Source organism: Trichosporon asahii (assembly GCF_000293215.1).
Source record: "Trichosporon asahii var. asahii CBS 2479 unplaced genomic scaffold scaffold00020, whole genome shotgun sequence".
Lineage (NCBI taxonomy): Eukaryota > Fungi > Basidiomycota > Tremellomycetes > Trichosporonales > Trichosporonaceae > Trichosporon > Trichosporon asahii.
The window spans coordinates 229,943-256,101 of NW_014040904.1; the positions used below are offsets into that span (position 1 = coordinate 229,943).

General features: G+C 60.6%; 9 protein-coding genes and 1 non-coding gene across 10 annotated transcripts; 5 read left to right on the top strand and 5 right to left on the bottom strand.

Moving 5' to 3' along the window:
- Positions 1–2,682: 2,682 nt before the first annotated feature.
- On the top strand, positions 2,683–5,780 carry A1Q1_00403 (uncharacterized protein; the record flags this gene model as incomplete). The annotated part of the gene is made up of 10 exons (XM_014326052.1): positions 2,683–2,835; positions 2,887–3,183; positions 3,235–3,294; positions 3,337–3,587; positions 3,716–4,026; positions 4,089–4,718; positions 4,779–5,056; positions 5,099–5,191; positions 5,259–5,303; positions 5,358–5,780. 10 exons carry the CDS (start codon positions 2,683–2,685, stop codon positions 5,778–5,780), a joined length of 2,541 nt encoding a protein of 846 aa, XP_014181527.1.
- A 736-nt stretch (positions 5,781–6,516) lies between these two features.
- On the bottom strand, positions 6,517–9,303 carry A1Q1_00404 (uncharacterized protein; the record flags this gene model as incomplete). The annotated part of the gene is made up of 1 exon (XM_014326053.1): positions 6,517–9,303. The coding sequence occupies one exon, from the start codon at positions 9,301–9,303 to the stop codon at positions 6,517–6,519; it is 2,787 nt and encodes a 928-aa protein (XP_014181528.1).
- A 1,837-nt stretch (positions 9,304–11,140) lies between these two features.
- On the bottom strand, positions 11,141–13,769 carry A1Q1_00405 (capsular associated protein; the record flags this gene model as incomplete). Its single annotated transcript, XM_014326054.1, has 3 exons — positions 11,141–11,802; positions 12,277–12,657; positions 12,698–13,769. 3 exons carry the CDS (start codon positions 13,767–13,769, stop codon positions 11,141–11,143), a joined length of 2,115 nt encoding a protein of 704 aa, XP_014181529.1.
- Positions 13,770–15,749: 1,980 nt separating this feature from the next.
- A1Q1_00406 (uncharacterized protein) lies at positions 15,750–17,885 on the bottom strand (the record flags this gene model as incomplete). Its single annotated transcript, XM_014326055.1, has 1 exon — positions 15,750–17,885. One exon carries the CDS (start codon positions 17,883–17,885, stop codon positions 15,750–15,752), a length of 2,136 nt encoding a protein of 711 aa, XP_014181530.1.
- Positions 17,886–18,232: 347 nt separating this feature from the next.
- A1Q1_t124 lies at positions 18,233–18,333 on the bottom strand. The gene has a single exon. It is a non-coding gene; the product is annotated as a tRNA-Ala (tRNA).
- A 340-nt stretch (positions 18,334–18,673) lies between these two features.
- Positions 18,674–19,880, top strand: A1Q1_00407 (NAD-dependent histone deacetylase; the record flags this gene model as incomplete). The annotated part of the gene is made up of 3 exons (XM_014326056.1): positions 18,674–18,746; positions 18,787–19,343; positions 19,383–19,880. 3 exons carry the CDS (start codon positions 18,674–18,676, stop codon positions 19,878–19,880), a joined length of 1,128 nt encoding a protein of 375 aa, XP_014181531.1.
- A 305-nt stretch (positions 19,881–20,185) lies between these two features.
- Positions 20,186–22,032, top strand: A1Q1_00408 (uncharacterized protein; the record flags this gene model as incomplete). Its single annotated transcript, XM_014326057.1, has 3 exons — positions 20,186–21,034; positions 21,096–21,435; positions 21,473–22,032. The coding sequence occupies 3 exons, from the start codon at positions 20,186–20,188 to the stop codon at positions 22,030–22,032; spliced, it is 1,749 nt and encodes a 582-aa protein (XP_014181532.1).
- A 96-nt stretch (positions 22,033–22,128) lies between these two features.
- On the bottom strand, positions 22,129–22,645 carry A1Q1_00409 (uncharacterized protein; the record flags this gene model as incomplete). The annotated part of the gene is made up of 3 exons (XM_014326058.1): positions 22,129–22,247; positions 22,348–22,491; positions 22,630–22,645. The coding sequence occupies 3 exons, from the start codon at positions 22,643–22,645 to the stop codon at positions 22,129–22,131; spliced, it is 279 nt and encodes a 92-aa protein (XP_014181533.1).
- A 1,041-nt stretch (positions 22,646–23,686) lies between these two features.
- On the top strand, positions 23,687–24,712 carry A1Q1_00410 (uncharacterized protein; the record flags this gene model as incomplete). The annotated part of the gene is made up of 1 exon (XM_014326059.1): positions 23,687–24,712. One exon carries the CDS (start codon positions 23,687–23,689, stop codon positions 24,710–24,712), a length of 1,026 nt encoding a protein of 341 aa, XP_014181534.1.
- A 421-nt stretch (positions 24,713–25,133) lies between these two features.
- Positions 25,134–26,014, top strand: A1Q1_00411 (uncharacterized protein; the record flags this gene model as incomplete). Its single annotated transcript, XM_014326060.1, has 2 exons — positions 25,134–25,776; positions 25,827–26,014. 2 exons carry the CDS (start codon positions 25,134–25,136, stop codon positions 26,012–26,014), a joined length of 831 nt encoding a protein of 276 aa, XP_014181535.1.
- Between the last annotated feature and the right edge of the window lie 145 nt (positions 26,015–26,159).

Consider the following 26,159-nt stretch of genomic DNA (forward strand, 5'->3'; position numbering starts at 1 on the left):
CTCAGAACAGGCAGTGTGTCTCCGTCGTCCTCGGCGCTGAAGTTGCGGACACTTCGTCCAAGGTCGTTCCCCTGCGCGCCTCGCCCGGTGGCAGGGCGATCTACGTTCCTGACCCCCTTCTTCGCTGGCTGTGTCACGTGATTGGGGGCGGAGCCCCCTCCCGTTGGTGTATCACGTGACGCTGGTGGGCCTGCGCCCGGCAGGTCATGGCAGTGTACACTTATGTTCTCGGCTCCTGCGGCAACCGGAAAGACAACACCAGGCACCCTGTCTTTAAGACAGAGGAGGCAGAGACTGTGGATATGGAGGCTGGTGGTACTCCTAAAGGGATCTGTGCTTGATGTTACATTGGTGGGTACCAGATGCTCTGCCCCCATGCAATGGCTTTCAGGGTGGTCATGCTGTATCAGTGGCTTAACTCCAGGGCTGCTCGTCCTTTTCCATGACAACAAAGTGTCGGAGACAGGTATACGGCCACCCCCCACCTGTGTTCCCCTTAGCACTGATTTTGAGGTATATATGGGCCAGCCTCTGCCCAGACTGCGTGGACTTGGAAGGTCGAACGCATGAAGGCATGCGGCAAGCGTGGACAACGTCCGTCAAGTGCGTCTCAAATTGCCCATGCGCAACACTAGGATGCATCATTTCGAGATAGCAGTGACAGCGAGTACCGACGACGAGCAACCGATTCTGAGTAGGGGGCGGAACGCATTCTGTGTGCGAGTACCCTGCAAGCGCCCTCCGGAAGGCCTTTGGAGCGCATTGGGGGGGGGGTATCCTACAAGTCTCTTGGCATCTTTCCATGGATCGTCAGTGCAATGGTTGTAGTGAACAGCATGGTACCCATCGTATCGGCGCAAAGGCTTTTGAAGGTCATGTGCACTGATCAGATTCGTCCCCTTACCAAGCACCAAGGCTCTAACTGCATTGTGGCATCCACACTACGCGATTTCGTGGGCGATGGAGGACTTCACGGCCGCCGAGGATGGCTCGTCCACTGACTTTTGCTTGCGCCAGAGAGAATCTATCAAGGGGTCATTGCACAGGAGCCAGGCTGTTCTCAACTGGATGCCCGTCGTGAATGAATTAGACGAGGTTGACGCATAATGGACGCCGCTGACACCGCGAAAATTCACCGACTGGTCAGCCTTCATGCTCGAGCTTTCTTCCAATTTGGTCTGGCCTGCCGTGGTGGACGAAGGGTCGAGGGCAAGGCCGACCAGGTCTCAGGTGATTGTCGTGAGCGATTAAGTCCCTGTTGTGACGGACAGTGCGATGCCTACGACATGTTAAGGCAGGGTTTACTTGATAGGCGGCGTCGCTCCTGCCTCTGCCTGCTACGAGGACGTCCAACAAGACGGTCTTGTTAGCTTGCGCGCTCAAACTGGAGACCAGAAACAGCGCAACGATCAAGGAGGACGCATCTGCGGCCGGCAATTTTGACCTGGTCTCCGTACCTGCGGTTGTCATTGTTGTAATTGACTCTTGACACCCCCAGCCATGTGGCAGTTTTCCTCTCTAGGTGCAACTATATAAGAGTTCAACCTCGCCGTAGCCTTGTCTATGCAATCTATTACGACAGTCATCAGCGGCAAAGAGTGGAGCTGCAAATGTGACAGGGCCGAAGGAAACACCGAGGCCGATGGATAGAGGCTAATAACGTCCCGAATCAAGAATGCCCGATGCAGGCCTCTTCCTCTGTGGACAGTCTTCGATGCCGTGGGCAGCGGTTCGGCGTCTCGACGGGGGGCGATTCCGCTGCTGCAAATCTCTTCACAACGCAAGGTTGTCAAAGTTTGCCGCAGAGTGGGACTCAGCAGCGTTAAACAGATGGCGCCTGTACCTATGGGTGTTAGCGGCAGGCAGGCTGAATCGCAGAGCAGCCGCTCTTCTGTGGAATGCGACCAGGTCAAGCTTGCGTCGAGCAGTAGGATGCCACTCATAGGCAGCGTCTGAAAGGGTGATTGGAAGGGCGATTGAATGCACGCAGCGCAGGTGGGGTGGCGGGGCGGGCGACAAAGATGGAGATGGCATGCAGCAGCATGCTGTGTAAGCCAGCTCTGGTTGTCTGTTGGCAACGTCTGGGCCGTGGGTCGCATGGGCTAAGGGCATATTGTGGCCGCGCCAAGGCGCCGTGAAGCGGTCAAGGTGCCGGATAGTTTGCCGGCAGGGCGATCGATAGTGCCTGATCTCAGTCGACCAGATTGCGACATCGTTGCTTCTGCACTGTGCGCAGAGGTGCACCTAAGCGGCTGCGTGTAGGCTAAACAAACGTGCATGCAAGCGCATTTTTTTGGTTGCAGAATGCAGATCGCGCTGTGAACGGGGTCAACGCGGCGCGGATCGTCCGAACCAGTGGGCGGTGGCGCAGTGGATCGGTGGCGATCTGGTTGGGGCTGATCGGCTGGTGAATTGGTCAAGCAGCAGCGTGCACACCCTCCCCACCGCCCGCCTGCGCCCTAAGACTCTGCGCCCCACCTCGCTTCCAGCGTGCTGCCAGTCTGCGGACGCTGCGCACTTGCGGTGCATGCTTCGTAGCCTCCAGAATCCAAGAATGCTCCCGCTCCTCACCATCAACTGGCCGTCCGACTGCATCCCATTGTCCCTTCCTCACCACCTTTCTACGCTTTGCCACTGCCTCACCTGAAGCTCTCCGATCCGTTTTCCTCCTTCATCTTAAAGATGAACCTGCTCGCCATCATCCAATGCGTCGTGCCTCGCCCCAATGGAGTCCAACACCTTTTTATTCGGAACGAGGGGCACTCGAGGCAATCGACGTTCGGCCAACTCGTGTCCCCTCAACGCTATGGCGAACGGCCCCCGCACGAGCGAGTGGTGAGTCCACTCGTGATAAAACTGTTTTGCTCAGCTCGCTGATGTCCATAGGCACAGGATGATGCGTCCAGCTCCACGAGCGAGTGGTCCGACTCCTCCGATCTCGGCACGAGTACCCCGACACCGGCCAAGATCATGCAGAGCGGATTTCCGTCTCTTTCGGAGGCGGTCGCTTCTTCGTCGCCCACGACGGAGATTCCCCGCTTCCCCGTCATCCCTCTGCCACCAACGCCCATGCGCAGCCGCTCCTACACCAAGCTGACCAACCTCGCCTATGACCCGATTCAGCGCCCCTCAAGCGCTGACCCCACCCCCGGATCGTTTGCCAAACGGCCCCTTCTCCGCCCAGTAAGAGTCAACAGCGCTAACTCCAATTTGTATAGCTCACTGACAGTCCAGGATCGTGCGCCCAAGGGCGTGCACCGCAACTTCTTGGAGTTCGCTCTCGGCCAGAGACGGGTGAGTCGGCGGATCGCGCTTGTAGCTCGACTCTGACCACAGTTCACGGCGAGGAAGCGGCTCTACTTCTTCGTTTGGGACAAGAAGTGGCGCGAGAGGGTGGCCACTTACCTCAACCGCGACCTTCCCCCTTACATCGCGGTTCCTGTTCCGGTCGGCCTCCTCACCTTCCGGCCCACTCTCAAGGGCAAGGAGGTGTTTTTTCGCGTGTATGACCCCACGGTGTCCGAGATCGGCGAGTCTGACCTTGACGGTGAGTATGTCCGGATGCGAATCGCCACCAAGCCCGGATGGTGAGCTCTCGCGACGAGGCGTTCGTCGTCGACTATGGACGCGAGGAGCTCCAGCCGGAGTCGTTTGAGGCCTGGGACTGTCTTATGGCGTTCCTGCTGATGACGGGATCCGAGCTGGGCTACATTAGCACGGCTGCTCGACCGCCTCGCGTCCGACTCCCAGCGATCTCGTCCGTCACAAACTCGCCTTCCTCAGCCAACTCTCAGTTTGGCTACGAGAACAGCGAGGATGCCGGTCCATCATGGTCGTCGCCACCTCGGCTCTCACGTCACAAGCCGGCCGCGATCGCCGTGCCTCCCCGGATCGACATCGAGGCGCTTCCCTTGTCTCGCTTGGGCGGCCTGTGCCCATCGTTCCTGAACCTAGTCGGAACCATGAACGATATCGTCAAGCCGGTGAACCTGGAGGGGCCGCTCGACCCCGTGCACCAAGAAGGATGTAGCCTCCGACTCCTTCGAAGCATGGGATTGCCTAATAGCGTTCCTGGTCGCGACTGGCAGGGAGCTGGGGTATCGCAGCATCTCGGCGCACCCGCTTCGCTTTTCGCTACGAGAGCGACTCTGTTTCCAGGCCGTTTGGTTCTTCCTCTACGGTCCGACGGTTCTGGAAGCAGGAGAGTCTGCCTTACATGCAGTTTCGCCTGAAAGTGGCGGCTATGCCAGGCCGTGTGCGGGAGTATGACGAGGCCTTCGTCACCGACTATGTGCCGGCTTTCGCGCATCTCCTCTCCTGTCGTCGCCTCTGTCTTTTGTCGCCTACTAAATCACCTTCAGCTCTTCTCTTCCCCAACAATCCCCATCCTTCTCAACTTGCACCGACCTTCATAGGTCCCCCACCTTCTCTTCTGGTATCTTGCTCTTTACGCTCTCATTTCTTGGTTTCACGCCTATCCTCTCGTCTCATCAGCTGTTCCTCCGTCGCCCACGTCTCGTTCCCTCACGTCTCGTTGACACTGCTCATCGCCTCTTCACCCTTCCCTCGGCTATATCATGGGAGGCCTGAAGTCGCACTCCGGCGAGCCCCTTTCGCCGAGCTCCAAGGCTCAGCTGGCAGTGAAGCGAGCGGAAAGACGAAAGCGCCACCGCGACGAGCCGCCACCCTTGGAGGCGTCGCCGTCGCCCCGATCGGAGGTGAGTCTAACCTGCCCGTCATCCACCAAAACACCCTGGTGACCTGGTGACACACCATAGACATGTGGCCTGCTGACACAGAAAGCGACATCTCGCGCTGTTTCGTCTGGGGAACACCGAGCATTCTGCCGCCGCCCAAGTCTATATTCGGTCCCAACCCCGTCGCCGCAGGACAACCGGCCTCCTCCAGCCCCGGGTCAAGCGAGGCTGGAGGAGATGCGGCGTCAGGCACCAGCGCGGACCGTGACGGCGCCATCCAGTCCAGCACTCGCCGTGCTCCGGATGGTGGCCCGATTGTCGGCCCGAGGCCAACAACTCCTCCCGCACGGCCTACCAAGGTGAGAACATCCTGGTCGTCTTGGGGTTAAGCTGACAGTCAGCGTGCGCGACCGGCCCCGAAGGGCGTTTGGGCCGTGCCCGACCCGACGGAAGACGACTCGACCGAGGTGGCGGCCGTTCCCATTCCAACCGAGGTGAGACCAGCATCGTCGCAGCGAGTGTCGGGCTGACACTTGCCTGATGAATGCCGCGATGACGAAGTCGGTGCGCTCCATCCTGACCGACCTCGTCAAAGGCGAGCGTTTCGTGAGTGAGAGGACTGGAAGGAGCCAGGGCGTCTAACAACAGGTCACGATCCAGTTCAACTCCGCGCAGTGCTTCATAGCGAGCAACGAGTCGCTCATGCGGATCGTCGAGATTCGTCGCGGTTCCGGCAAACTCGAGCGGATTATTCTGCCCTGCCCTAAGCATCTCCTCTCCCCACATCAGCTTCCTCGCCACACAAGCGTGGTAGCACGGCTTCGCCTACTGTCCGTGCCAGAGGCCGAGTTCAGGCCCGAGACCCTGTTTGTGATGGTAGTTGTCACCACTGGAGACTTCACCTTTGGCCGAGGCTCCCTAGAGGGTGTCGCAGTATCTCATTGGGACGATTTCGTGCGGTTGCTCCAAGTGTTGAAGGAGGACGCAAAAGCGACAGAAGGCGAAGGCAGCTGCGGAGACGACGTGACGAGAGGGTCTTTTCTGGGACTGCAGCATGTTGTAAAAGCCGTTTGGATGCTATAGTTTTGACAGTTCTCACCGTTGGGAGGGAACAGCTCTTCCACCTACTCACCATTGCCAATTGCTGACGGTTGCGGGGTTGTCTCTTCCTGGAGGAAAGTCGGTCTTGAGCGTGCTAGTTTGTAAATGCAGAGTGACTGGGCTGCACACGAGTCCGCCAGTCACGGCCAAGTCGCTGCTGACCAGACTGATCTACTTATGCGGACGTCTAGCCAAGTGCCAAGAGGTACCGCAATTGTAGACGACCAGGCGGTCGATCGCTGAACCCCACAGTCATGGACAGCTGCATTTACTGTATCTCAAGCAATCAGCTCCGCAGGCGTGGTTGGCGCTCAAACACCCACATACGGAACCGCCGCCACGAACCAGGAGCCAATAAGAAGAGAAGAGCAAGATCCCACGACACATGCATGAAACATAGCTAAACCTACGAAAGAAAAAAGAAAGGAAACAACGATCGTGACAAAGGCTTAGAAATTGGATGAAAAATAGACAAAACGGTGGGTCTAAGTTTTAACGCCGCCTCACTCCTCCTCCCTCCTGCCGCTCTACCAACTTCGTGGTTCAGAACATAAGACTAGCGCCCGCCCGCCCACTCAAACGGCCTCGTGCTGCCCCCCGTACTCATCGCCTTTACAGATCCCGCACTCATCCCCGCGCCGCCCCCGGCGCCAGCTGACGCTGACGCCGACGCCGTCGACGTCGTGCCAAAATCCACCAACAGTTCCAGGTCAGACTCCTAATTCGGCCTGGCAAAGCTCTGTCCCCACTGCCCCTGGGTTGCGAACTGCTGCGCGCCAAACGCAGCAATGCCGGTGGGGTGGGCCATGACCCCGTTCTGCACGCCCGGCACGCCCGGGGAGCCGAAGGCTCCACTCCCGCCCGTGCCCGTGGTCTGCGCGAAAGGGCTGTTTCCCCCAAACGCGCCGCCGCCGCCGACGCCCGCGCCGGCCGAGCCGCCCGTCATGCTCGGCATAAGGGACTGGCGGAAGGGATTGCTCCCCGTCGTCTGTGCCTGCAGGGGCGCGGTGAAGGTCGGGTCGGTGGTGGCGGAGCGCTGCGGCGCGAACGGCGAGGGCGCGCCCGTGAAGGACTTGCTGGCCGTCGAGACGCTGTTAGCGCGTGGTGGGAAGGCGCCGAAGGACGTCGAGTGCGAGAGTTGAGGCTGCGGGGGCGGGGGCGGGGTGAAGGCGCCGAACGAGTTGGAGTGGTTCTGGCCAAAGGGCGAGTTGCCTCCTGGAGAGCTCGCGCCGTTGGCTCCGTTGGCTCCGTTGGCTCCGTTGGCTCCCGGAGTGCCGTTGGGAGCAGCGCCGGGACTAACGAGCCCAGGCGACGCGGCGGGGGACGACGTGAACTGTCCCCCGTGCGAGAAGGGGAAGCCTGTGCTCTGCGCCTGCAGGCCGGAGGGGGAGGCGGACGGCTCAGCAATCGGCGGCAACGACTCCATGAGGCTCTTGCCAAAGCTGCTCGTGGGCTGGAACGGCTTGACGGTGCTCCCCCCAAAGCCTGTCTTTTGCGGCTGCAAAAACTCCGAGGTGTTGTTGTTCGAGGGCGGGCTCGAGCCAAAGTTGAGATCCCCAAAGGACGAGAGCAGATCCTTATTCTGCCCCGATTGCTGCGATTGCTGGGGTTTGTCAATCGCAAACGCGCTCGCAATGTCCGACATGCCCGTGCCCCCGTTACTCGAGGGCCCGAGGGGGTCCCACGGCGACGAGGCGGACTGCTGCCGCTGAGGCTGCTGAGGCGGGGAGGTGGGCTGCGCCGCCGCGGGGGTCGGGTTGAGACCTCCGGCCTGCGCGAATTGCTGCTGGTACTTTTGCTGTGCGAGCTCGTTCAGATTCGGCATCTTGGGCACCGGCGCCTGCGGGGCGGGCACGCCGCCGGGGGGCGCGAAGGGGTTGTTGCTGCCTGTCTTCTGCGCCGTGAGGGGTTTCGGGGACGTGGGCTGCGGGGAAGAGGTTTGCGGGCCCTGCGTGAACGACTGGCCCGGCCCGAAGGCGCTGGCGCTGTTGGGCTGCGAGGCTTGCCCGAACGCGCTGTTGGGCCCGGAGCCAAAGGCGCTCGTGTTGATCGTGCTGGGGGAGAAGGGACCGGCGGAGCTGGGCTGCGAGAAGGAGCCAGAACCAGAGCCAAAGGCCGAGTTGGAACCGAAGGGCTGAGCCTGCCCCGCCAGATTGCCCATTGAGCCCGAGGACGGCATCATGCTCTGCCTGAAGGGGTTCGAGCCGGTCGCTTGCGGCTGCAGGAATCCCGTGGGCTGGGCCTGCATGAACGGTTGCTGCTGGTGGCCGAACGCCATCTGGCCCGTCTTCTGCGGCTGCAGGAAGCCCGTCGCCTGGGGTTGCATCTGCTGCTGCTGCTGCTGTTGCTGCATGGGGAACCCAGTCGCCTGCGGCTGCATCCCCATACCTTGCTGCTGTTGCTGCGGGAAGCCAGACAGGGGCATGCCCGTCTGCTGCGGGAACATGACGGACTGGCGGAAGGGGTTCGCGCCCGTCATTTGCGGGTGGAGCTGGGCCGTCGCCATGCTGTTCATGCTGCCCATCGAGCCGATGCTGCCGACGCCGCCGACAGGACCCATTCCGCCGGGCATGCCGCCAAACTGCATCATCTGCTGGGCGTGGGCCTGCTGCTGCTGCGCCGCGTTCTGCTGCAAGCTGTGCAGCTTCTCCTGCTCCGTCTCGATGCTGTCGAGGAAGTCCTGGATCTTCTGCTGCGTCGCGGCGACGGGCGCGGGGGCAGCGTCGGCGCTGCTGCTCGACGCATCCTTCCTCCCCTCGTCTTTCGACTTGGGCTTTGGCGACGGCGAGCTCTTGACGTTCTTGCCTTCTACCACGCCGAGCGACTTTTTGTACTCTTGCCTGTTCTGCTCAAAGTTGGGGTCGTTCAGGTACTCCTCGAGCGCCTTGACGAGGGACGTCGGCGCGTGCTTCAGGGTGGGGACGGGGACGTTGACGATATTGTTGAGCCGGCGCGCGATCGCGAGATAGTCGACAATCTTGTCTGTCTGCTTGATGAACGACTTGTAAATCTCGAATGCGTCCGTCGCGTCAATCTTGGACATTTCAAAGTAGTGCTCGAGAATGTTGCACACGCCCTCGTTGCCTGCCTGGAAGAGCACGAGCAGATCCTTGATCAGGAGGCGGTACGCGAGCACCGTGTTCTCGTCGCGGAGGTCGTCGTCGTAAAACGTGCACCGGATGAGCGCGTCCAGGATCCGCTGCACCTGCTTCACCTCGCGGAGCAGGCCCTTCTCAACGGGAAGGTGCCGCAGCCGCCGCGCCTTCGAGTTGGCGCCCAGCCCCGTACTCCGCCGGTTCGACTCGGTCTGCGAGAACACCAGGTCGTGCCGCAGATCCCGGAAGCTCTTGATGCGCGTGTCGAGGTAGTAGGCGTACGTCGTCATGTTGCTCGGCGGGCGCACGCCGCCGCCCCACTCGCCGCCCGTCTGGATGTTGCGCAGGTGCAGAATGTCCGACCGCGCGAGGTGCGCGAGGAGATTCTCCGCGGACCCGGAGCGGAGCATCTGGTGTAGCGTGAGGAGCGCTTTAAAGACGACCTGGAGTTAGCGAACGAGCGATAGCGAGTGAGCGTGAAGGCAGAGCGACAGCGAGCGAGTGCGATGATAGCAGGCATGCCAGCAAGCGGGCGATAGCAAGTCAAGGTGCACGAGAGAGCAGCCGCATGAGCTCGGGGACGTCCGACCTGAGGGAGAACCGAGCTGCTCCCTCAGCCGATCACGTCGTCAACCCAGCATCGCCGCGTTCCCAACTGACAGCAGCGAGAGCAGGATGGATCAGACAGTCCTCGTCCGTTCGGGCCACAGTCTCGGCCACAGTCTCGGCCAGTCTCGGCCTGTAGCGGGCCCATCGGCGGCTTCGGCGGCCCATTCGCGGCCAGGCAACGGGTGGGCCCATCCCTCACTCTTCCGCCGCACCGCCGAGCCCGTCGAGTCCAGAGTTGCAGAGCTGCGTCCTCGCGCCCGCAATCATCCACAGGGCCCACGGGCTCGGCCTGCTTCCGCCTGCTTCCCTGCGGGAAGCAGTCCTCGCGGCAAGCTCGCAAGGGTGTACTCACAATCCCATTCGGCTCCCTCAACCTCTGCGCGAGCGCGCGCGCGATCTGATCGGTGCTATTCTGATCAAACGTCCCCGCAATAAGCGCGTCGAGGTACTTGGCCTTTGGGGGCGCGTTCTTGGGTTTGCACGCGAGTTTCACGATCTTATCGTAGTCGGAGCGGCCGCCCATGATTGTGTTCGAGCGGCCGACCATGCTGCTTTACTTTCGAGGGTGAGAGTGGGGTGGGGCGTTAGGTGGGGGGAAAGGAGAGGGGAAAGAGGAGAAGGTAAGGTGGGGAGGGAGGGGTAGTGGAAGGAGAGACCAGAGGGGTGCTGGGTGATTGACGAGATGAACACGGGTGGATGAAAGGAAAGTGTAGGTGCTAGCTGGAATGGCCCGAGGCGAGAGTGTACCGAGGGCGAGGCGGGGTGAGGGAGCGTCGAGCGTCGAGCGTAGAGCGTAGCGATAGCGAAACGTAGCGAGAGTGCGCCGACTGTATCGACTGTGTCGTATGTAGTGGTGTGGAGTTAAAGAAGGGGGGGTTCGCAGATGGACGTCAGATGGCTGATGGCGTCGAGCGAGTGAGCGAGCGAGCGTGGTAGGTATGAGGGTCGATGGATGGACGAGATGAGGCCGATGAGCGGGCTGCGCGGCAGCGTCGACGATGATTGGAAGTCTGGCGGTTTCACGTGGTCTATGCGTGTGGGCTCCACTCTTGACTCTAGAGGTACAGGGGTCCGGGCCGAGTCCCCGTCCGCGCCGTCCGCCCCCTCCTCCATATTTCTGTCTCCCACCATCGCATTCCCGCTCCAGCTATCCCTATGCTCTACGCGATATGGACGCTGTATGCTCTAACCGATGGTCAGTCGATGTAATGATGGCCCTTTTTTGGGCTACGCGAATAATATGCCCCATGGAGAACGAGAACGTGGTACTGACGACGGTATGTTTCTCTTCGCGTCTAGAAAGCGAGGCCGGCGAGGCCGGCGAGGCCTTAGTCTTCCGTTTCACTCGGCGCGTCGTTCCTCCTTTCCGACGACATCTGCCTGTCTTCTACGTATCAGACCTCGCTGCCTGGATCCCTTCTCCCTCCAGCGCTGATCTTGCTGACCTCTGCGTCATCTCGCTGGACCACTGCCTTCATCCACCCAGTCAACCCATCAATCTCCTTCAGACTTCCGTCTCACGCCCTCGCGCTCTCGCGCCTTCGGCACTCGGCGCTCGACGCTCGGCGCTCGATGCCATGCTAAAGCTGCATTAATGCGTACACATACAAGAACCAAGAAAACTACAACCCATCAAGTCTACCCAATGTACCACGGGTTCTTCTTCGCGCCCGGCAATCTGGGACATCGCTCTGGCGCGTGCTTCTCAAGCGCCGCCCACGTGCACAAGTCGCGATGCCGGGCGAGACGCTCCCAGAGCCAGTCGACGGCCTCGAACGGCAGCCCGTGGCTCCAGTTGCGCACCCACCACCGTACCATGGGGATGCGGAGGACGTAGTTGTTCCATCTGTACCAGTGCTCCTCGTATGCAGTGCGCACGCTCGGGTTCATCCAGATCTTCGGTCCCCCGCTGCCCTGTGGGTAGAGACGGTGCAGGTCGTAGCTGAACAGGAAACACTCGCTGTGGTCGCACGCGTCGATGCCGGAGGCGCGGAAGAGGATCGGCTCGCTCAGGGCGGGAGACATGCGGCCGCCCTCGTACGTCGAGTTGTCGACCATCTTCCACCCCCGCTTCGCCAGGCGCGTTGGCTCAGCGGGAGCGGGCGCGGGCTTGCCGGGCTTGCCGGGTTGGTACAGGTAGTGCTTTGTCGGGAAGGCGACCATGCCGTTCCAGCACGCGGCGAGCGGGAAGACCTTCTCGTCGCGCACGCGCTGCACCGTCGCCGGATCCTTGACGTAGGGCCAGAACGGGCGCGTCGGCGTGCCGCACACATCGCGCGAGACCCAGGTATCGTAGAGACCTAAATGTTTGTCAGCATTCCGTCGTCAAGTGTCCGTAGCTCATGACGGAGATGGAATGGGCGCCCGGACGGCCCGGGCGATCGAGATTGGACAGGCTGGACAAAAGGGGCGAGATCGTGCCAAGCCCTATCAGTCATGTGTAGAGCCCACGTCGGCCTCGGGCGACAGGGCGACAAGGGAGACGCATCCGCACACAAACAACCAGCGCGCCGGCTGACGCGTATATATGTATGCTACCCGGCCCGGTCTGCCCCCTTGTTCACTCATCGCCATGACCATGCTGCTCGCCACCGGCACTGTCGCGGATGACCGACCACTGCCGCTGAAATTTCCCTTTCCCCGACCGACACGACAAGCACCCATCCCTGCCAAGGGCCCTAGCCGCCTAGGCGGCGAAAAAAGCGCCCACCAGATCGGCCACAATTCTCGCTCGCCCCCCGGCTCCAGTCACGTTCGCAAAAAACGCTACTCACCAGAAGCACCAAAGTCCATGCCGCATGCAAGGTCGTAGTCGGGGTCGTCGTCGTGCTTGGTCGCGAGCAGCCGCACCGCCGCCTCCCACGTGAACAGGACGTCGTTCAGGAAGAGCACCTTGGTGTAGCTGTCGTAGTCGGGGAGGCGGGTGTCGCTGTCGGCCGACTGGAGCGGGGCCATGGCCTTGTTGCGCGCGTTCGCCAGGAAGCCGATACGCTCCGGCGAGGTCGGGTACGGCCACCATCGTTCCGTGACGTCCGAGATGATGCGGTGCGGGACGCCCATGGCGTCGAGGCGGTCGCCAAAGTCGCGCAGGAGCTCGGGCGTGCTGTCCTTCGAGTTGGACTCGTAGACGGACACGAACGTGCGGTTCGGCCCGACTGGGGGTCAGCATGAACAAGACACAGCGTGTCGACTCACGGTGGTCAATCAGCTTCTCGATCTGGCCCGTCCAGCGGGGGATGATGTCCTCGTTGTTGTAGAGATTGGCTGCGATGAAGTAGCGCTCGCCGTCGAGGTTGAGCGGGGGCGCGACCTCTTGCGGGGGGTGGATGCCGAGGATGAGCCAGTAGATTGTCAGGATGGACGCGACGGCGAGCCCCGTCAGCTGCGGCACGCTGTAGCGGTACAGATTCGGTTTGCGGAGCACGACGCCGGCGAGGGAGCGTGCCCAGCTGCCCATCGTCCAGCTGACGACGCCGACGGCGACTGCGACAAAGGCGTGTATCGTTGTCGGGAAGGGGTACCAGATGAACATGACGATGAACATGCCGGTCGCGAGGAGGGCGGCGGTGACGACGAGCGGGTCGAGGCGCGCAAAGGGTGCGCCGCGCTGCCGTGATGGCCCGGTGCTGCGATGGTCTGGGTCGAGGTCATCGGGGTCGGTGGTGGCGTAGGTGGACTCGGAGTCGTCGCTTGCCGAGCTGGAGAGGGAGGGTGCGCCGACGGTGGAGGGGATGAGCTGGTAGAGGGGTGATGGGGGAGCGAGCTTCGTGGTGGGGAGGGGGGAGGCGGCGGTGGACAGAGCTCTAGTCGCCCATCGGGGCACTGAGAGCAGGCCCATAGCAGGGGATGTCGGTGGTTGCTGGGTGTCAGGTGGAGGAGGGTGGGTGATCGGGTGGAGGGGGGGAGGTTGAGGAATTCGCGCTGTCTGCGGATCGAGGTGTGTTTTGAGCGAGTCGGGGGGATCGCAGAGTGTGAGTTGAGGGATGCGGAGAGGGCCGTGCGTAGTGTGCGGTGTTGTGTGAGGTGTCGAGTTGAAAGAGTTGAGGAGTGGTCGAGTAGTGGATGTGAGGGTGGAAGTTGCTGCGAGTTGGCTGCGTCCAGGGCAGACTGGGATGGCCGGAAGCAGAGCGGTAGTGATGCAGGGCCAGTGGCGCGGAGCAGCAATGAGAGCGATGCAAGCGTGATGAGTGTGTGAGTGTGTGTTGCTGCAAGGATGTAACCCAAGAGTTCGAGCCAAGAGCCAGGAGAGGGAGGGGAGGCTGTACATGTCTCCCAGAGTGGATTGCGGGGTATACGGCACGGTCCACCATTGGGTCTTTGAACCGCCAGGCACCGCTGTATGCTGCTACTTTTGCCATCCCACCGCGCGTCTCCAGGCTGATGCAGCCTCTGCTCGATCTGCTCTCGGCATCAAAACTTGTTGGATGTGCCGCAAAACGCAACGCGCAACCGCATCGGCCCGGCAACAGGGCATGAGACCCGAGGTAGAACTGCTCTCTCTCGTGCCTCAGTTCAGTTCCCGAGCTAAAGTTGTCCTCCTCACTTTGCATTGCAACCTGACACTGGCGCATCCACCCCGAACAACAACCAACGTGCAAGCGTTGACTAGCTTAGACTCATCGATGTATACATCCACGGAATAACCACGGCTATACATGCAGCATTCGAGTTGTATTGCTTGCAAGTACGCGTGTGTGTCCTGCCCACACAGGTTGCACGCAGGTGTCTAGAGTCGGTTCCGATCTCGCATCTCCTTTTTTCCCACTTGTGCGCCGAGCGCAGGGACAGGGAGCAGGGAGGGACAGGATGAACGCCGGTTCCAACGGAGCGCATTCAATTGAATTATTATAGTCTGAACACGCTCCTTGCTTTCCCCACAAACTGGCATTTCATTGGTTCATGGATATACACCCTTTTGGCAGTTGCCGTTGGCCGTTGGGCTGAGCCTCCGCTCTGTCTCCACCGCACGGCATACGGCGTACTTCAGCTCCGAGTGATGGTGGCATGTGACCTCGCTCTGTCGGAGTGAGCACATGCAGCACATGCTCACACGTCGGAGCACCGAGGCACGGCGCTGAGACGCAGCACGCAGCACGTAGTGATGACGGCGCTGTGACTGGCATTCCGGCTCCACCCAGCTCACCCAGTCTGAGCGGCGATCCACCCGCCGCTCCGTCGTAGTTGCCACTTGAGGCTGGGAGGCTGGGAGAGGCACGATGAACCTAATCGGTTGAGGTCCGGGAGGAGAATCTAGCGGAGGGAAGGTTTTGCACCATGTCCTGCACGGCCTGCACTGCATGCACTGAGCACTGATACCAATGGAATGGCACGAGGTATGCAAATACTAGCTGAGCGGCAACCTGGCGGTCTGCACAGGCGAGAGAGGTGAGAGGGAGAGGGAGAGCTAGGGAGAGATATGCGGCGACTATGAAGCTATGACCTGTGCTATTTCCGTCCGCAAACGTGCAGGTGCCCCTTGCATGCCCTTGCAGGTGGCAACTGACCCCCATCGTGCGTCGTAAATAACTCATTCTCCATTGACCAGAATCACTGCAGCCTTGCAGAGCAAGCAGAGGCGTTGGCAGCTGGAGGTCTGGATATACAGGATGCAGCAGGAGGAGGTCTCGGCGCAGCCAGTAGCGAGAAAGCAACGAACGAGGACCAGACCGGTCCCAGTAGTTACCTGCAGGCAATCCATTCGACGCCACCCAGCCAAGCACCTAGATCTGCACGGCTCACTCACTCACCCCGCCGAGCACCGCCGAGCGGCCGAGGGCCCCTTTACCAGTTCACCAAGGACGCCGCTCGCCCCCTTCTTCTCCCACATGGCCATTCTTCGCTGAGCGCGCTGAGTCGTGAATACATATGTAGAAGAGCATGTAAGCGCTTGAAATCAAGTTCATGCAGAGGGGCCTGTTCATTGTCGTATCCAGTCTAGATTCCAAGGGTGCGGAGTAGGGTTGGACGTTGGACTGGAATAGTCGCCGGCCATCCGAAGACGCGAAGGCGGTGCAACTCTTTGGCACACCTGTACACACCTCCCGCACCCTCGATACTAATCCCAGTCACGGAATCAGTAGCGTGCAAACGAACGGTTGCGCTGCACGCCCTCGGCCTGCGGCCTGCGGCCTCGGGCTGACGTTCCTCGATAGATTTACATATGTCAAATGCGCCAAATACAAAGAGAGTGTATGATGTTGGTGGTGGTATAATACAGCCAGGATTTGCTTGCAGAGGGAAGTAAAGATTAGTGCCCATCAAAGGTGACCTGTAAATCGCCCAGGTTGGCCATGGCGACGAACGCCGAGCCGCGGGCCTCGGGCGATTCCTGCGTCGAGAGGGCCGTGTAGCTGTCGTCGTTCGGGAAGGCCCAGAGCGCCGCGCCCGTGACGCGGGCGGCGACGGCGGCCGCATTGTTCGCCCCAAGCAGGGAGATGTCGTGTGCCTCGAAGAAGGTCGTGTTCGTCAGGCTGATGCTGCCCGTGAGCATGCGCCGGATGCGGCCCAGGTTTAACGGGTCGTCGCTGAGCGGACGCGTTATCGGGGGTAAGCGGATGCTGCCCCAGAGGTTCGCGAGGGAGAAGGGCCCGACGTAGTTTGGGTGCATGGCGACGTCGACGACGCCGGAGCGAGACGCCACAAAGCTCTTGAGCGCCGTCGAGGGCGGGTGGTGCAGGTACGCGACAAAGATGAAGCCCTCGTTCGTCATGAACGTCGTGTTCACCTCGTGCGTCGGAACCTGCTGCAGCTTCCGGATACGCGCCGCCCGCGACGCAGCCTCCTTCAGCGAGTTGTTCGTCGAGTCGCCCTCGTCGTAAGACTTGTTCGCCGTCCCGATGATGTAGTTGCCGTCGTCGTCCCACTCGCTCTCGTCCTCGTACACGTCGCGCGGCATCGGGATCGTCGACTTGACCGTTGTCGAGTTGTCCTGCTTCAGGTCGGGGTCGTTCAGGATCACATTCGCCATGATCGTGCCCGAGGTCGAGTTGATCGCTAGCGACGACGAGATGTTGAACGTGCCCTGAACTGAGCCTTCGGCTCCGTGGATCCGGGCAGTCTCGGCCGCCAAGTAATCGACGACTACACCGCCTCCCCGCGTGTCGGCACGAACGTCAAAGTCGCCAAACTGCACAACGTTCCGCATGTTGCCCACCCGCATACCCATCTGCGCAAGGTCAAACGAGACATTGCCGATGAATGCAGGCGACGGGTACACCGTGCTGTTCTTCAGGATGGACGGTGGGAACCGCACAATGATATGGAAGGCCGGTGTTCCCACCGAATTCAGCAGGTACGAGGGTCCGTCTGCACCGCCATCCGTCTCGATCGGGGTGTAGACACCGATACCCATCGATCCGTCCTTTCGAGACATGTGGCATACTCGGGCGAGCGAGTCCAGAGTCCTATTCTTGGGTACTCGCGCAATGACATCGACACGCACGGAATCCTCGTTACCGCCCTCAATGACCTCGTCGGGCGAGTTGGAGCCAACAAACTCTAGTGTTCCGCTAGACGCGAGACCGCGCGCCAAAAAGTATAGCGGGTGCGGCAGCGTGAGGGTCGAGTTGCATTCGGTCGCATTCACCCACGTCGTGTTCGAGGTGACGTTCTGGGGCGTGAGAGAAAAGTTGTACGTCGTGACAAAGTGGTTGAAAAAGTCCGAGGACAGCGACAGTTGTCGGAGGCTGTTACTGTTGTTCAACGGGCTGAACTGGTTGCAGTACGCCATGTTGCCGTCCTCGGGCATCGGTCCATCGCGGTCCGAGTCGTACGTGATGTTGAGGTTGGGTAGTCCGCCCCACCATGAATTGTTGGGAACGGGGTTCTGGTGGCTCTTCTTTCGCTGCTCCTTTTTCTGCTCGACGCTTTGCCGGTGCATCCCTTGCGTGAATCCAACGACTAGTCCGATCGTGAGCGCGATGATGAAGGCTGCCAGTATTCCGAGGCCGATGTGCCACTTGCGATGCTTGTACCACATCTCCTTTGCAGAGTACGCGTACCACGGCTTCTTGGGTTTCTCGTTTCCTTCTGTTTCTTCCTTGACCGGCGGTGTCGCAACTACTGTTGGTGATGATCGGGCGATTCGTCGCAGTGTTCCCTGAGACGACGAGCCGGACGCACGGGACGTCGTGGCCACGAGCCGTGACCCTCGCGGGGTCGCTGACCGTCGTCCCTCATATGGCGGTAAGGGGTCCCACTGGTTGTTGATACCATACTCGTCGGAGAAGGGGCCGTCGTAGAGGAGGACGCTTGGCGCGTTCGCGGGGTGATAGGCGAGGCCGGGCGTCGATGGTTCGTCGAGGGTGATGAGGTCTCCGTCGGACGCTAAAGAGCGTGCGTCGAAGAGACGGGGGTCCTTTTCTGGGTCGGGAGGGATGATCATGGCTGGTTGCTCAGTCCATGTCGGGGGTGGTGGGTGTTAGATGCAGAGCTGACAGCGCCGCCGAGGTGTGGTGTGTGAATTGGGTTGCACTAAAGGGAAGAGACGGAACGGAGGTAGATCCTGCATGCCTAATTGTCCCCGCCGAGTTGTTAGGCCCGCATCAGTCCCGCGCGCGCCCTTAGGAGAATGACGTACTGCGCACCCGGTCCCTAGCCCAAACATGCATCGCCGAGTTGGTACCACTGCATCCTCATCCATGCTCACTAGCGTCCATACGTCCGAGCTAATGAGAACGCTTCCCCGAGCACCCATCGGGCTGGAGAGATGCCGGAAGCTCTCAAAAAGGTTGGAGAGACGGTGAATCGAACACCGGTTGCAGACAATCGCTTCTAGGTATCCGGAGACCGGCAGATGCAAAGTCTGTGTCTTACCACTAGACGATTTCCCCTTGCCAGAGGTAGTGGACTGATCACGTGCGGCTGCGCCCCCCGCGTGACTATCCCCCCGTGCCCCGAAAATCAGTCTCGACATGAATTTTGACTGCGTGCTGCGGCTGCATGAGCTTCAGCGTATCGGATGCAATGCTGACTGTGGAGGCTTTCCGGAGCGGCGTCGCGTCTGTGACGGCGCAGCAGTGGGCCCGTGACGGTGGTCGCCGAGCTGTCACCAGGGCGTCACGATCAGACACCGATTCGCCACTTGGAGCCTCCACATAAGATGCCATGTCCTGTGTCATGAATCTTGGTCCATCTTGTCATTTCGCACCTTCCTTTGCATTCAGTTCCAACATGGGCTCCAAGTCTTCAGCAACGAAGCAGCCCGCTCTATCTCAAATCGCCAGCCTCATTCGCGATGGCAAGGGTGAGCTAGATAGCGTCCGCGACCTTCAGCTGACAGGCAGCAAAGCGCATCGCTGTCTTGACTGGCGCCGGCATCTCGACGTCAGCAGGCATCCCGGACTTTCGCTCGCCCGGTACCGGTCTATACGACAACCTGCAGGCTCTGAACCTGCCGTTCCCCGAGGCGGTATTCAGCTTAGACTACTTTGAGGCGCGCCCCGAGCCGTTCTGGACATTAGCCCGCGATCTCTATCCGGGCAAGTACTTCGTGAGCTACGTGGTCCGGATCTTAGCTGACGTCCAGCCGACACCGACGCATTACTTCCTGACACTACTCCACCGAAAGGGTCTGTTGCAGCGTGTCTGGACGCAGAACATCGACACGCTCGAGACGGCAGCGGGCGTGCCGGATGACTTGGTCGTGGAGGCGCACGGATCGTTCCGCGAAGCACACTGCCTGGATTGCGAGCGACACGCTCCGGTCGAGCATGTCGTAGCCAGCGGTGTGCGACAGGGCAAGGTCGTGCGCTGCGCACACGACGACTGCGATGGGCTCGTCAAGCCCGACATCGTCTTCTTCGGCGAGGGTCTGCCAGACAACTTCTTCATTCTCCAGCCGGTAAGCTGCTGAACAGGTGGTCTTTTAGCTGACATCCAGGAGCTGCGCAAAGCCGACTTGATGATTGTGATCGGCACGTCACTGCAGGTCATGCCTTTTGCAGGGCTCGTGGACCTTGCGCACCGCAAGACACCGCGGTTACTGATCAACCGCGAGGCGGTCGGGCCGTTCGAGTATCTTCGCAGCAACCAGACGCGAGGGAACGATTCGCTCTGGCTCGGAGACGCGGACGACGGTGTCAAGGCGCTGGTCGACGAGCTAGGATGGACGGAAGAGTTTGAGGAGCTCTGCAGGGAAGAGCGGAAGCGGCTAGACAAGGAGTGGGGAGGGCGGGAGGCGGCACTTGCAGAGAAGGTTGAGGCTGAGGAGAAGAAGGAGGAGGAAAAGATCGACGCCGCGGTGCCAACAGAGGAGGAGGAAGCGACATCTGAAGCGAAAGCCACCGAGGAGGACGAGGATGTTCAGAAGCTGTCGGAGCTCATCGACCAGGTCAAGATTAACAAGACTGAGAAGCCCGACCCGAAGGCCAAGGTGTAGACGTACGTCGTAGATGCATGCTAATCCTTGTTGTACCCATCTGTTTTTGCCACCAAAATGGCTTGACCCAGTCCACCCACATTTTTCGAAAGTGGAGGTTCGCTGCGAGATGTTCCCAGGAACGGGTCCAGTCATCTGCGCGTCGCGTCCGTTGATCTTGACTTTCGCCTTCCTTGTTCGCTCCCCTTCCCTACCACTCTCCCATTCAGTTCTTGGGAACGGGGCGTATCTTCTTTCCCTTCTCAGTCTTTCGCTGCCTCACCCTCTCCGCGCGTGTCGGAACGCGACGTGCCAACGCTCTCACCATGCCGACCGATTTGTCCCAGTTCAAGCTGCCGTCGCGCTCCGACGTGCCGGAGGAGATGCGCGTGCAATTCGAGGCGTTCTTCAAGTCCAAGATGGGAGATCTCTTGTCTGAGATGAACGCCGAGACGTCCCCTGACGATGCTCTTTTCCGCGACGAGCTCGCCGGCTCGCCTCTCGAGGTCAAGACTTCTCCGCAGCGGGGACGCGGGTTGTACGCGGCGCGGGATATCAAGGCTGGTGAGCTAGTGTGGCGCGCACCAAAGCTGACTGCAGGTGAGACACTATTGAAGACGAAGCCGCTGGTGAGCGTGCTCTCCAAGCCGAACCTGTACGAGCCCGCGGCGGGACAGAAGATGGAGCTGCACTGCAACCACTGTTACCTCTTGAAGCCGGCGCAGCGTTGCTCAGGCTGCAAGGGCGTATACTACTGCGGCGCGGCGTGCCAGCAGGCCGACTGGCCGTCACACAAGACAGAGTGCAAAGCGCTCACGCGTGTCCGCCAACTCTGGGTGCAAAGCTACCCCGAGAAGGCCAAGGACGGTCTCAACAACTCCTGGATCCAGGCTGAAGGTGCACGAGCTCTCGGTCTCCTGACTTGGGCGCGCAAGGCGTATCGCGACCAGCACGGCCGCGACCCCGACTACTGGCCCAAGGTCGAGAAGATGTACGCCGAGGGACCGGACATGGGCACCGGCGTGCACGGCATTCCCGCCGCGGACCAGATGGCCATCCACCTCAGCTACTATGTAGGTGCCGCTGAGCCGCCAAAGGACCCGAACAACCTCGAGCTCATCGACATGGAGCCTTATGGATTCCAGGACGAGCAACTGATGTCGTTTGTGCGCTCTGTGAGTTATGTTTCCTTTCTAGTGACTAAAGCTGTTAGAGGTTGGCCGAAGCTAACGACAGTTCGTCCTGAACGCCTTCACGCTGAGCTCCTTCGACCTGAAGCCAATCGGCGTCGCCATGTCCCCTTTGCTGGCGCTGTTCAACCACAGCTGCGCGCCGAATGCTGCGATCGTCTTCCCCCGCGGTGGGAAGGAGATGGTCGCCGTTGCGAACGCAGACATCGCTGCCGGCGAGGAGGTGCTCACGACGTACGTCGATATCTCTGACGACAAGGAGACGCGGCAAGGCGACCTGCAGTCGCGGTACGGATTCGAGTGCGAGTGTCCCGCGTGCACGCTTGACGCGGTCGACCCCCGCAACTGCCTTCTGCACGAGTGCGGAGGTCTGGCCCGGATGCCTGGTAAGTTACAGCTACGGAGACTGGTGAAAGCTAACAGCAGACCTGCGCCAGATGTCCGACTCGGAGACGGTGAAGTGCGACACCTGCGGCGCCAGCTGGACAGTAAGCCCAAACGCGCTCCGGGACCTGGTGAACGGGGGCCTGTCTCTCGTCGAGGCAGACGACCAGGACCAGCTCGACCCCGACGACCTTCCCCGCGTGGCTGAGGTCATCGCGCGCCTGGAGGAGATCATGCCGCCGAGCTCGCGTCCGCTCCTCCGCCTGCACACGATTGCGAAGAACCTCCACGTCCCCGCCGCGCAGCCCGAGGCTCTCGCCTACGCGCACAAGGCGCTCGCAGGAGCCTACAAGGTGTACCCCAGGAACCACCCCAGTGTCGCCCTCCTCCGCGCTGAGAGCGCAAATCTCGCGGCCCAGATTGCTGTTCACATCGCTGAGAACGGACCGGGCATCAGCGAGGACGAGATCAAGAGATGCATCGCCGACCTGCGCACCGCCGCCGACCACTGCGATCTCGCGTTCGGCAAGGAGTCGACTATTGCGACGTCACTGCGCGGGTTTGCGCAAGACATGGATGTAAGCCTCCAGGCAATGTAGTGTTCCATAGTATAGTCAGTAGCAATGTCAAGATCGGGCGTATGTCTCGTGATGTAAACTTCAGATTGGCTTCCATACTTCTATGGTGCTACAAACTTAGATGGACATGGTCTTGTCCTCCTCGACGCGGTCGAGGCAGTCGTGGCCGTCGGCGCACGACTGGGACAGGTTCTTGAATTGGTCGGGCGAGATCTCGGCAACGGCGTAAGAGAAGACTGGAGTTAGCTACAGGCCGTGAACGAGCTTAAATCGTCGAAAAGCGCAATGCCGAAAGGATAAGGGAAGGTGGGAGAGGGAGAAGACTCTTGTACTCACTGGGGTTGTTGACGTTGTCGTCCTTGAGGATCTTGCCACCGTCCTTCTTGATCTGGTCAAGCGTCTTCTGCTTCGACTCGGGCGAAGCGTCCTTCTTGAACTTGATAACGCCTGTGATATCAGCTGCATTCACACCTGCGGCAGCTGCATCCCATACTCTCAGCCATCGACACTCCAACTTTAAGAGGAGGAAGGTGACAAGCGTAACGGGGTGTCACCTTGGGATGGCGACCTTCCTCCGCCCACACCGCCGAGTAAGAGTGGAAGGTGAGAGAAACTCACACTGGTTGTCGCCCATCTTGGATGTAGAGTAGAGTCTGAGAGTAGAAGAGGTAGAGGTGGAGAGGAGGCGTCGAGGGAGTCTAGACAGCATCCATGGAGGGAAGAGCAAGTGCAAGATGTGCCCCAAGGCCACGCCCAACCCAGCGCGCCCAGCGGCCCATCGAGCGCACGAAGGGGGGGGGCATTGCGGACCGGTGGCAAACACGTTGCGTGTGCGTTTGGAGTGCATGCACGTGACGTCATGCACCACCAATATCAGTCACGCTGCCGCCATCCCGTCAGGGCTATCGCCTGAACCCGAAAGCGACCGTGGGAGTCCTGGCGAAGGTCAGGTCCCGGAAACCCTTCCCACGGTGGACCGGACCCTTGCTAAAAAGTGTCCTTTGCCGACAGGACCCCTGCTTGATGGGGGAGGCCTCTTGCAGATTCAAGTTATCCCACGGTTGTTACACACCTCCCAGCCTCGCGGAATGCAGCGGAGGGTGGCGCACAGACGACGATCCCTTCGCCCATGTTCGATGACGATCTCGGAGGGTGACGGCGCAGCATTATCCGGCGAGCTTGCATAGAATGATCTCGGTAAGGCTTCCGCTGACCAAGAACGCGCCTTGAACACAGCGCGCCCGGCGGTGTGGGTGCAGTCTGGCCCTCGGACAGGCGAATGAGCAGGCCGACGGGCACCGAGACCCAGGCCCTATCAGCGCGCGAGAACCTGGGTGCAACATTGCGCCGCGTCCTGTCCCAATTCACATCATGACATAACCACCCGACCACTGCACAACGGCAGCGGCCCAAGAGCGCAGAAAGAAGATTGCAGCTCGATCGCAATGCAAAAACATACTCTTTCCGGATGTGAGGCTGAGACCTTGACTACAGAATATATAATCAGTCAAAGACCGCACAATCCCTTCTCACGCATTCGCAGACTCACACAGCAAAGACAGTCGAGCGACTCTCACCGTTAAGGGCATTGTTAAGAACAAGCGACAAACTCACAACTCCAGCCGATCCTTCATCCTCATCACCCACACCACCACCCCACCACCCAAATATCACCATGGCGACCGAGAAGACGATGAAGGCGATCGCGTACAAGTCCTACGGCGGCCCCGAGGTCATGGACATCCTCGACTTCCCTGTCCCCCAGCCCGGCCCCTCCGAGGTTCAAGTCCGCGTCACTGCGGGCGGCCTCAACCCCCTCGACTACAAGGAGCGCGACGGCGCGCTGAAGCTCGCGCTTTCCTTCCCTTTCCCCGCCATTGCCGGAAACGAGTTCAGCGGCGTGATCACTGCTGCAGGCGCGAACGTGACCCAGTTCTCCGTCGGCGACGCCATCATCTGCCGTATCCAGAAGGACCGCATGGACTCGTTCGGCGAGTACGTCGTCGTCCCGGCCGACATCTGCGCCAAGGCCCCGACGGCTGTCACGCTCGTCGAGGCTGCTGGTCTGCCCCTCGCCGGCCTCACGGCTCTCCAGGCCTTTGAGCACATGAACCTCCAGGCGGGCGAGCACGTCCTCATCACCGGTGGATCTGGCGGTGTGGGCCAGTTCGCCATCCAGCTCGCCAAGGTCAAGGGCGCGACCGTTACTACCACCGCCTCCCCCGCTGGTGAGAAGTACGTCAAGGCCGCGGGCGCAGACCACGTTATCAACTACCGCACCGAGACGATACCGGCGGACAGCTTCGACAAGTGCTTCGACACTGTCGGCGGAGACGCGCTGCACACGCAAGTTATTCCCAGCATCCACAAGGGCGGCATCGTGATCTCGGTCAGCGGCCCTCCGACGCCGGGATGCCTCGACTTCCTCCTGCCCTGGTGGAAGCGCCCCCTCGTCAACGCGGCCCTGTACGCTGCGTCGTGGAGCGCGTCGTGCGCCGCCTCCAAGGCCGGCGTCAAGTACGAGTACTTCTTCATGGTGCCCTCTGGAGAGCAGCTCACGTACCTCGCCAACCTTGTTGACGACTCGAAGCTCATGATCAACGTCGAGGCGATTCACAAGTTTGACGACTTCCGCGAGGCGTACAAGACGCTCGAGAGCGGACGGGCCAAGGGCAAGGTCATCATCGACTTTTCCAAGTAGGCGCAGCGAGGCGAGTGAGCGTCAGCGAGCGGAGCAGAGCCAAGAGGGGTGGCCGGGACGTGCGTCGCGCAGCGACTGACGATGACGGAGTAGAAGTGTAAGCCCATCGAATGGCCGGGGCCGGTCTGGGAGTATAGATTCAGCAGGGACTGGAAGGAATGGATCGGGACGTGGTCACCTGTCCCACTCGACAGACTGGGCGATAGAGATCTGAGATCTGCACGGAACGTCGGGTGGCAGATAACGAACAAGGCTCCGAACCCACTGCCCTCTGTCCCCTTGTACGTGTAGTGTCATGCATATAATAGACTTCACCTTTCCCACTCACACTGCTTACGCACGCTCGTTGCACCCCCTCACACTCACTCACCCTTCACAGTCGCGCTCCTCGCTTCGCAGTCAAAACTCCACAACCAGCGCCATGGGCCTCCGCAGCTTCCTCTACTTCTTCCTGCAACCCTGGATCTTCCTCTGTCTCGCAACATTGCATCTGCCCCTCACCTGGCTGGCCATCATCCGCTCAGGCGACTATGGCGCCCTCCTCTCCCCCTCCCGCTTCAAGGAGAAGTGGTTCGCCGTCCTGTGGCTTACGGCCGGACCCTTGGTGCGCGCCGAGTCCGAACCCCGCGTCAAGCCCCTCCTAGAAGGCCGCCTCTTGCGCGGCTGCATTACAAAGTCGGCCGCCTCTACCCCACTGAAGGGCAGCGTCATGGAAATAGGCGCAGGGAGCGGAATGTGGGCCCACCTCTTCACCTCCAAGACTGTCGACGCAGTCTACGCCATCGAACCCAACATGCAGCAGCATCCTGCACTGCTGAAGAGGGCCGAGGAACTGGGTATCAGGGACAAGTATCACGTCGTCGGCAAAGGAGTGCAGGATCTGAAAGAGGGCGAGCAGCCGCAGGTCGACAATATCGTGACCATCTTCTGTTTCTGCTCCATCCCCGACCCGGCTGAGAACGCCAAGGCGGTGTACAAGTTTCTCAAACCCGGCGGGCGGTGGTATGTGTACGAGCACGTCGCGGCGCACCCGAAGCAAGGGGATTTCATGCGTTCCTACCAAAGTGAGTTGCTACTGTAGTGCTGTGGGTGGAATGCGGCTGACGACCGCAAGAGATGATTAATACAATCTGGCCGCAGTTCTTCAATGGCTGCAGTCTGTGTCGTGACACTGGCCGCACGATTGAGCAGGCTGGCGACTGGGCACATGTCGATCTCGCCATGCCCGTTGATGAGGGGTGGTACGCCGGTATCCCCCACACGATTGGGATCCTGACCAAGCCGGGGACCATGAACGGGTAGTGTTTGCGCAGAGGGACGCTATAACGACCGTTATCGCGTCCCGGTCACTGCTGAGAAGCTGAGAAAACAAGCGGCAGCGTCGAGCAGGCCAACAAGCCGCAATCGCCACGACATGCATCAACGTAGCTCTCCGAGATTCAAAGTC